The 10,932-nt window shown below is 40.4% G+C and overlaps 1 protein-coding gene across 2 annotated transcripts in view; it reads right to left on the reverse strand.

Annotated features, from left to right (window-relative positions):
- Positions 1-2,545: 2,545 nt before the first annotated feature.
- The window catches only part of LOC126401259 (serine palmitoyltransferase 2-like), a 39,112-nt gene continuing 30,725 nt past the window's right edge, over positions 2,546-10,932 (reverse strand). For both annotated transcript variants that reach the window (XM_050062409.1, XM_050062408.1), the window contains one exon: positions 2,546-5,057. In XM_050062409.1, coding sequence (XP_049918366.1) covers positions 5,051-5,057 — 7 coding nt within the window. In that variant the 3' untranslated portion in view covers positions 2,546-5,050. The remainder of the gene's footprint in view (positions 5,058-10,932) is intronic.

Here is a 10,932-nt window from a genome sequence, read left to right on the forward strand (position 1 = left end):
AGGGCTGAAAAGCTTCAGGAAACATGGCAACAGCTCCCTACCAAACACCCTCGTCTGGGGGCTGAAAAGCTGCTGGAAACACAGCAATGGTCTCTACAAAACACCCACATTTTAGGGCTGAAAAGCCGCTTAAAACGCAGCTACAGATCTCCAAAAAACAACCACATTTCAGGGCTAAAAAGCCTCAGGAAACGCATGGATTGGTCTCCAAAAAACACCCACATGTGGGGGCTGAAAAGCCGCAGGAAACATAGCAATGGGTTGCAAAACAGCCCAGTGTTTCGGGGCTGAAAAGCCACAGGAAACAAAGACAGGTTCCTAAAAAACACCCACAGTTGGTGCCCAAAATGCAGCTGGAAATACAGCAATGACTGGCTAAAAAATAGCCAGTTTTGTTTTTTGTCAGTCTTGAACAGTGGTCGACAGCCTGACAGGCATCTCGCCTAGGTGATGCCCATCCACCATCTCTTCCACCTCCAAGTGACAGTTGGCTAGTATATTAACTCACTTTAGAAACGATATGACATGTATGAAATGTGGAAATGTAACTTATTCATTGTTTGAAGAAACACACAATGCCAACATTTTCTTCTGGCAACTGGGCTGACTGGACTTTATATGGGGCAGATATTGGCCTTTGAATAGAAAAGACTATTTTGACAATCACAACTCTGTGAGTCATGTTAAACTTGATGTTTGAGGTTATCTGTCATACGGTTAACTGTATAAATAACACCAAGAGTTGGTCAAGTAAAAAACAAAACAAAACATGCAATCACTCTGAAGGATGCCAGTGATGCTGACATGTAACACAGCTGTGGGAACAAGAGGCCAGCCAAATCCATGTGTAACAGACAATAATGGTTTAAATTCCCTTGATATTTGGAGTTCTTTTCATTATGTTGCTTTCTTCAATTAGTATTAATGAAAGCTGGTATTTTAATTAGTCAAGCTGCTTTTTTTAATTCAACCACTGACAGCTGAGAGATTGTATCCTTTATAAGAAACTTTTTGTACTTTTGTTAATCTAGAATAGTGGAATTTAATTAAGCTTTTATTCAGTTAAGTTAAATCATATACTTAAATGTCACTGGAAAATGCAAATACTACAAATAGCTGCAGTGTCAACACAGATGCAACAAAACTATTCAAATTGATAATTTGTTTACTGAACAAAAGACGGACTAATTAGCTGTCGTATTTGGATTGGATGCAGATATGCTTGCTGATTTTGATAGATTTTGCTAATGCCACTTACGGTTGGTGATTGTTGGAGCTATGCAGCATAAGGTTTGTCCTCTATGTGCAGGCACAATATGATAACATGGTTAATGACATGCCCACTAGTACTTTGGATTCATTTTCATTTTGGCACTGTCGCACTGACCCAGAGCTGGTGTCAGGTGGGGTAAATAAAATTCTCAAGCTATAGTTCAGGACTTTTTGTTTTCATGGCTTTTAACGCTAATTATTCAGAGTTCATTTTTATTGACTTTCTACAGCAAGTATTTGATATTTAACCCCAACTGGTCCGGAATTAAAGGAACAGTTCCACATATCAGGAAGTGACATTATATGGTTTGCTTTAAATTTAGATAAAATAGATACTGTTCTTGTGTCTGTGATACATTTGAAGCAGGAACCAACAGGTTATTAGCTTAGCATAAAGACTGGAAACAGGGGAAGGCATCTGTGTAAAAATGGTGCAAAAACCAGAATGCAAAAACAACAATTTGTGGTTTTATGGGGAGTTACGGACTGGGACTATTTCTCTTTGGGCTAGTATCCAAGGGTCTGTTGGCTATTGCTCTATATTTACCATATGGCCATGAGAGTGGTATTGATCTTTTCATCTAACTGCTGAGGGAAAAAAAAAACAAATAAGCATATTTCCATAAATGTCCAACAGTTTCTTTACAAGTCATTGCAGTGTCTGCTGTTCAACATCCTCTGATAGATAGCAATCTTCTGATACTATCAGCACCACTACTGATGGAAGTGATATGCTTAAAGGAATACTTCATCCACACAAAGATCTGTATATCAATTACTCACCCAATGTTATGTTGAATGCTTACAAGAAACATTTTTCATGTATGCCTTCGCGGTGAATGAATAACCCAAAATTAGAGAAATTTTTTGATGAATTGAAGTCAAAGGGGGTCGTGTTTAACAACAGCAAAATTATATCAACACATCTGTTTACAAGCCCACAGTATAATCCAAGTCTCATTTATCCAGTTGTATGCTCATTACTTTCCACACACACATGCAGTTTTGCTAAAACCATATTCTCTAAAACACTTTTGCATAAACAGTCTCATGCACAGACGAATGGCACACCTGGGCAAGTGCGTGCGTTCAATCAATCAATCAATCAATCAATTTTATTTATAAAGCCCAATATCACAAATCACAATTTGCCTCACAGGGCTTTACAACATACGACATCCCTCTGTCCTTATGACCCTCGCAGCGGATAAGGAAAAACTCCCCAAAAAAAACCCTTTAACGGGGAAAAAAAACGGTAGAAACCTCNATGTATTAATATCTGGCAGTATACATGTGTGACAATAGTCATATGTGTATAATAACAGTAGAAGTATGACTAATGACGGCAGCAGCAGCAGGAGGCATCTGGCAGGACCACGGCAGCAGCACAACCACACACGTCACGCTGTCCAGGCACCGCTGCGATATGAGTTAATCAAGTTCTAACTCTGCTTATGCATTCCATGGAATTTCCCAGGCCCACGACTCATCCATGTGTGAGACTGTTTATGTGCAAGTGCTTTAAATAGATTGCAGAGAAAATGCATTAGAAGAACTTAACATCTTACTGGACTAATGAGACTGGCATTATATTGCAGGAGTTGTGAGTTTATGAACAGATGTTTTGATATAGATTTGCTGTTTTCAAATATGGACCCCTATGACTTCAATTCATCAAGAATGTTCTTTGTTTTTGGATTCTTCCTTCACCGTGGAGGCATGCGAGACAAACAAATTCAACTTAACACAGGATGAGTAATTGATACACAAATGGTCATTTTGTGGGTGAGGTATTCCTTTAACTCTGAGGTTCTATATTTTTTGTCTGTCTAGAACAGGGGTAAGCAACCTGAGGCACTACAGCCGCATGCCGCTCTTTAGTGCCTCTCCAGTGGCTCCCTTTGGCTTTGACAAAAATTTTTAAAAAATCATGTGGAAATAAATAACACTTATTTTTTAACATTTGGAATTACATTTATCAGTGCTGTAGGCCCTAAGTGATTCTGACATTCTTCAACTGTAAAAATGAGTAGCCAATACACCAAATAAAAAAAAACGTTTTTACATTTCTGCAACTAAAATATGTATCAGTCGACGTCAGCCCAGCGTCTTTTCCTCTCCATTTTGCCAAACGTTAATAGCGGTGCCTACGATAGTCCTGAGTCTCCCGAGCTTGGTGAGCTACAGATTTCAAATCCAAAAAGAGAAAAGTTTCTGAAGAAAATAGAATTTATTTATATGTGAAGAGATTTGTTTGCTTTAACCGCCAACTCTGCTTCAAACATCTGTGGCCTGGCGCCTTTTCCTCCAAATTTTGCCAAACATCAGGAGCGGTGGCTAATCTTAAATCTCCCTAGCTTCGCTAACTATGGGTTCGAAATCCAAAAAAAGTAAAAGTCTCTGAGAAGAAGAGAGAATAATATAGTGCATGGAAAGCCTCATTTGCTTTCACTGCCAACTCTGCAGAGTTCAAGTTCCAAATAATCAAAAATAGCCCACTGCAGTGCCATCTAGTGGTAAAACGTATTAATGAATGCTCAATCGGATCTATTTGTAATGTTGACAGGCTAGTTTAGATTTTATATGCTGCAATACCTTCATTATCAGGCTTAATATTTTTTGCCGCTCCAGATAGATTTTTTTTAATCATTTTTGGTAGAACATGGCTCTTTTGATCGTAAAGGTTGCCGACCCCTGGTCTAGGAGGAACCAAGGATGGAATGACAATGATGTAATGTGATCAAAAATGCGTGGTGAAGTCAGGTTCCAGGAGCAGTACGGCCTCTGGGTTTTAAGACTCGTCTTATTCCCTACAATGAAATGGGGAAAAGTTCGAGTTCTGTTTTACCTTACAAAACTACTTTCAACAAAACTACAAGTCCCCTAGTAGAGTGTGCACCACCACCACCACAGAAGTCTCTAAAGTCTCTAAAGAATGCCAAGAGGATGTTGGGGTTCTCCCATCAGCACATGAATAGTATAATGTTAAAATCGACCAATGGCAGTCCAGATCTGGATCAATAATTACACAATCCCATTTCACTTGGTGCTATATCTTGCTAACAAATAGACTGACAGGGATGAAATCGGGTCACTTGCATGTGCAAACATTGCAACATCCAGTGCTCTCCACTTTTGGCCTATGACAACTGGTACTGGATGAAAGAACATGCCGTTTGATTGATGTTTTGATGAATCTAACTTTACCCCATTAAAGTTCACTTTAGATCCATATTATGAAAAAAATTCCAGCAGTTCACTGTTGAAGAGACATTTGGAAAGTTGGCGTTTGTCCACTTCACATACACAACCACAAGGCTTAACATGACAAATACTACAAGCAACGCAGACATACACACAGATAGAAATAAAATTCTTCGACACAAAATGATAAAAAGTAATAAAAAAATACACAGGAAAAAGCCTAAGTGCTGTTTTTCAGTGTGTGCACCACAAGTTCTGCATGTTTATGTAAGGCAAAGTAGAATTAGATGACAGTTTTAAGTGTTTTCCTTTTGTTGGGGGGTTACATTATGGCAAGCTAGTGACAAGGGGCACCTGTGCACATCGCGGTCCTTGTGGAAGACTTGTGATCCATCTTGACCCGTTCTGTATTTTGGGGGGGTTGTTGTGGTTCACCCCACTTTATGGAGAGGAATGGTTCATCAGTCGTCAATGTCCTCATACACGTTATCATCAAAGGGTCGCGCCAAAGATGGCTGTATTTTGTGTCGGGAGTACTTGAGCTGAAGAAGGTCTCCCACCTCATCGATGACACTCAGTGCCTGTGGAGACATTTATACAATAAAAAAGCTGTCACCAAGAAGGGCAATATGTGGCTGGAGGAAATTTAAAGCTGCACAGAGCAAGATTTTTATGGAAAAACACACCAGTCACAACCTTAAATCACTAACTTGGGCTGAAACAGAAAACACCGCTGACTTTAATGCTGCAGATGACCCAATCTTTTCAATTTTTCATTCCTATTACTTGGGTGTGAGGTGAAGCACCAGTAGGACACCTTGTTACGGCACAGGAGGCGAAAACTTTATAAAGATTTGTCATCTAAACAGCAGAAAATGTTCTTTCTGGCTGAAACTCTTCATGCAAAAACAAGCTATTCAGTCAGTCAGTGCAACATTTCAAAGTCATGTAATTAAAACTTTCTAAATTTCAAACACTCATATATTAAATAATCTAATAACAAATGGCAATAAATAACAACATGACCACAATGTGCTCTGACTTGGTTACGGTGTTTATAAAATATAAAATAAATATAAAAAATATAATATAAATATAATATAAATATAAAACACACAAACACAAAAACCTGTTCTGCTGACTCCCAGGTTTGTCTGGGTTGAGTGTGTATTCATGTAGAAAACTCCTAGCTGCGAATGATTGTCGTTTCTGGCAACTAAAAATTTGACTGCACATTTCTTTGGGTAACAATACCGATAACATTTTAACCTACAACTGCTGAGTTAAAGCAACATCACGACCCCCTTCAGGGCTCGACAGTGCGAGCGTTTCACTCGCATTTGTGACTAAAAATAGGTGTGTGCGAACTGTAAAAAATATTTAGGGGCACATGTGCGCATAAAAAAATCAGCCGAAGCAGCCTATATTTTTGTCAATAAAAAAATATGATAATCTAACCGCAAATGTTGGAGGAACTCCAGCCGCCTTCCCTCTTCCCTCTTCCCCGTGTGACACGGTTATGGGCGGTTTTCCAAGCCACTGTCGGCACAATGAATATCGTGCGCGACGCCAAGGGTAGCGGTGCCGCTTTGTCAGGCGTTGCTGCCCTCTCCATAGACAAACAATGGGACAGCCAGCGCAAAGCGGTTTTACAGCTGATCATGTGTAGAGGCCTTTAGGGACCGTTCGCCACGGTACCGCTGCTGGGCAGGGTGGAAATAAAGCCCTTTTCACACAGAGCACGCAAAGCGCAGACCTCCGCCGACGAACCCATTCATTGTGTATGTGCTACCGCGGCGCAAGAGCGCACCGCTCTGCCGCTCTGCGCTTGAATTGAAATTTTTTAATTTCACCGCAACGCGCTGTGACGACACCTCGGTGCCGCGCGTCCAATAGCAGAGAAGAGCCTGAAGTAGACCCGAAAGCGGTCACCATGGAGCTGTAGCTCCTGAACGAGCCTGTACTCCCCCAAATCCTGTCCTCTGCGCCCTACCCTGCGGTGGGCACCGCGAAAGCTCTGTGTGAAAGAGGCTTAAGCTGCAGAGTTTCAGAGGACCTGGAGAATGTTTTAGGATAGTAATAACATTATATAAGATGATCATATTGCAAAGATAAAATATATATATATATAAGATAATAACATTAAAGACAAAATTAAATTGCAATACTTTTTCAAAACTTGATGATTTTACCTTTCTGTACATTTTGTATACAAATTCATTAAATAATTTTGCTCATAAATGTCTATTTGCATCATGTTTATTACGGAAAACACATTATTTGATCAATTTACATTGTGCCCCTGAAGTTCTTTGTGTGCTCCTTACTTTTTCAACTTAGGAGCACATGTGCTCCTTGGGAAAAAAGTTAGCGTCAAGCCCTGCCCTTTACACCTTGGATTCAAATGTGTTTTAGGGGATCGGATTGCAACCAGTTAGTGCTTGATCCCATGAGAGCACAGGTGCAAATGCACCCAAAGGGCACGGAGGACGGATTGTGATCTAATCAGCTAAACCTCCTCAAGAGGTGATCAGGGACGCATTGTAACCACACTGAACACAAGTGTAAACACAACTACATTTTCAGTCAACATACAACAACATGAGTGGAGACATGTAATTCAGCGTGTGTGTTCCAAACCAGCAAGATAGCAGCAGTTAGCCAGTTAGCAAGCTAAGCTACTAGCAAGAAATTTTATGGATATTCAAGACAGCCATTTCACACCAAGTACTGATTTTTGTCAGGAAAATTTGCGTAGAAATTTATAAAAACTGATTGCCTGGGTTCTTATGAAAATGTTCACTCCCCTGTAGAAAATTTGTGGGGTGGGGGTGTTCGAAGGGACCTTGGTTTCAGCATAAATATACATTTAGCCAATAAAATCCTTTGTTCCTGATGTTATACCTACAGGTCAGCTAGTTTGCTGCCAAAATGGGGAAACATCTGATCAATGTAATTCCGCATCACCCACTATTTTACAACAAACAACGGGACAACAACCTAAACAACCAAATATGACAGGATAAGGCTTGAAATGGCCCATCAGCTGGGATACAGTGAACATAGTAATATAGCTAATATGCACTTGCTAACATCATATGTTGATTACCAAAAGCGGCTAGCCACAAAAGCTAGTGTTTAGCTAGTATAGGTTAGCTAATGTATTGTTTTGTTAATGTTAGCCCCTTAGACATTCTCTATCTGGACAGGTTTTTGTTGTGTGGAGTGGACACGGACACCATTAAGTAGGAAACTCACTGGGCCTCATTCAGTATTCATTTTGTGGACAATAATGCAACATGGCAACGCAGATAATTCCCACTGGCCCCGGTGTCCATAGTTAATGTATATGCAAAATTTGCACACAGATTTTCCATATTCCAGCATTTTTGTATCACACTGGAGAGAAACGGCTTTATATCACATCTAGAAACAATCTGAATGAGAGGTGCATTTTTATGCAAGGTGTATACAGGGGTCTATTATTCATTTGGAGTTGTTCTTCTTGCCACCTCACAAACATTTGGTTCGATATTAACTCTCCTTTTGGCGCCAAGTGTGCTCATTAGTCGCTCACTGTGTATTTGCTGTTTGGTTTTGGACAGGTAGTGTTGGATTTTAGGTGGCACTAGTCGGCCCATTTCAGCAGTTTTCGTGGCTGATTCAGCGTATTAAATCAGTGTCACACTGGGTGGAGCCGGGTGGTGAGAGTTATCACTCTGATTGGCAACTCAGTGCACAACACAGTGAGGAAAGCAAACAAACAACTGAAAATGGCGTGAGATCGAAAAAAACTTATTATGTTAGGTAAGATAACATTTTTTTAGCCATTGAGCTTTTTAGCAGAAACAGTTTGTAATTTTTTATGTTACTGTGCACACAGTAAATACCCTTTGTTCTTTTAACATCGGGTTGTGTTGTTGATGAGCTAACTGGCTAGCTAGCATCTTGAATCTGTCCTGTTGGTCCACTGGGTTCCCTTTTTCAATGACGAGCACACACCACCACCTGCTGCTATGTTATGTGTTACTTCCTCTCACGCAGGCACAGAACATACATGCTAGCTGGCTGTCAGCTGTGGTCTTTGCGGTGTATTCAACAGCAACTTCTTAGCCAAGACACAGGCGATGTGAGGCAATGCAACAGTTGGCCTTCGTCGCTACTAGTTCATTGATGTCGGATAGGCGTGTCTGTGCCCGTTGAGCTTTCAGAGTGAGGCTGAGCCAAAACAGCAGGAAAACCGGCTTAGCTGAAAAGCTCCATAGAGCTGAGAGGAACTGCAGTCAGGTATCAGCATGTGTGGTTTCATTCATTTCGATTAGTGACTCCTTGCACCTTACATATACTCAATGGATCCATTGTTAATATAAAAGTATTGAACAATGCAGATTGATTGATTGATTGATGATTTTATAAGTCCCCTTTGGCCACATATAAGGTCAGTTTCACGGTTTGGATATTAATGTGGTTAGTGAAATAAAAGGTCTTCAGAAGGACAAAAGTAAAAGAATTTAGGTTTGTGTGTACAAGTGTGGGAGTGTTTGAATGAGAAGGCAAAACTGCAAAAGCTCACCAGCGGATAAAAGAGAAACACAAATCAACATGACACATCAAAGTACGAGGAAATGGTACGGAGAGGAAGGCTAACAAAGAGAGATTTTAACATCATGACAGATAAAAGCTCTACAGCACTACAATACTCCCACTCCCTGTCTTCATTTGATTTCGTTGTATTTTTTTTTTGAAAAGCAAGAAGAGGAATGCGAGCGCTTAACAGCCTCAGCACATCCTTGAGACACAGTATGCATCTGGGCCAACTGAGCCACAAAGACACCCCAATTAGACAGGAGAAGGTTCACCCACTGTGTGAAATGATCTATATTTATGTTAAAATAAGAGACAGACTGAAGTTTAGACAGTGACTGGAAGAGGACGAGCAGGCAGGCCTGCAGTGAGCTCAGTGCTTTAGAAGAGGAGCCCTCATTGAAAGGAGTGGGAGGCTTTTTGATGTGATGCCAAGAGCGATCAAAGCTGAGCAGCTTGCACTGACGTAGAGCTTCACAATGAGGAAATAGGATGGCCAGAGTGGAGGCCTGAACTCTAAACACGGGGAATATACTGTACATTAACCTGCAGGGTGATCCAGCTGACACAGGCGCAGAGCTGGGAGGGATTCACTGTATCTTAAGTGACTTGAAGACATCTCTAGAAGTAGACATTTGGGTTCATACAAGATCATACCTGTGTCCTTCCAACTACAGATAGTTTCCCGCCCATTAGACTGCCCTTCATGCTTTTATGCCAACATGATCTCTTGGCTTAGTATCAAACAAGCTGAAGGTCATAACATCGACTAGGTACATGTTGTATTTTTAAAGTGAATAACTTAGAACAAAAATCTGCCTCAGCTAGTATCAGCCAGTGCCATGAGAAAAGCCTGCCAATGGTGGAATATTGGCATTTGTATCTTTCTCTTCCTCCTGGACTCAACAACAATAACTTGCAAATCAAGCTAACAAGCTAAATGCTGGAAAACTTTGAATAAAACGTGCTGTGTGTACAAGTCATGTAATTAGACACAGCCCCCTGGAACTGTATTTAGCCCTAAGCCCCAGTGAGCTGAGTTCAGTAGTCTGACAATTCTGACAAATTAAAGTCATTTTAACAACCCACGGTGTGTTTTTTGCTGAATAATTATGGCTTCAGCGCTGCCCACACAAGAGAAGGGTCTGTGAGCCAGTGAGATCTGGCAACACAGGACTAGTCAACATCAATACGCTTGCTACTACAGGTGCTGCAGTCTAAAAATACCTTTTTAAAAAAGAAAAGCAAAGAAGGTTTTGCACCACAAATACAAGGTGGTGAGTGTGTAGGAACTGGAGATCAAAGGTGAAAAAAAAATACACTACAAAAACACCTGTTTTATCAATAAGAGACAACTGTGATGTTTGAGGTATCCTTCATTGATCATCAGCCAACCAATCAGAAGTGTTTTTAGTTGCCATGATTTCACAGGTTTTAATAATGTTAAGTAGTGTGGTAGAGTTTTTTTTGTCTAAAGAGAACCACAAATTGACTGTTAATAGAATTTACTGCAGACAGGTTAGGAAATAAACAGATAAGCTGCATCTTGACCCGAGTGCTTGTGTTGTCAGTTAACTATTCCTTTGTTTTAATAATGTTCTCAAATTAAGATCTAATTCTTTGCCGAAACAGAACAGAAGTAAAAAGCCAGTTTAATTGGCAAATTTGGTTACCCATCTGTCTAAACATATGTTACTCAGCAGTAAGAGCAACACTTTTGTGTGTTTTTTAACATCACCAGTTTTAACCAACAGGAGGCCCCGGTGAGAACAGTGAGGAAACGCTACCTAACTTCTGAAGTGGCTGCAAATTTTATCCAGATTTTACAGAGCACTCCTGCAGAGATTTTACCAGCACCCTGTGATTTTATTG

This window comes from Epinephelus moara, chromosome 14 (assembly GCF_006386435.1).
Source record: "Epinephelus moara isolate mb chromosome 14, YSFRI_EMoa_1.0, whole genome shotgun sequence".
In the NCBI taxonomy this organism is placed as follows: domain Eukaryota; kingdom Metazoa; phylum Chordata; class Actinopteri; order Perciformes; family Serranidae; genus Epinephelus; species Epinephelus moara.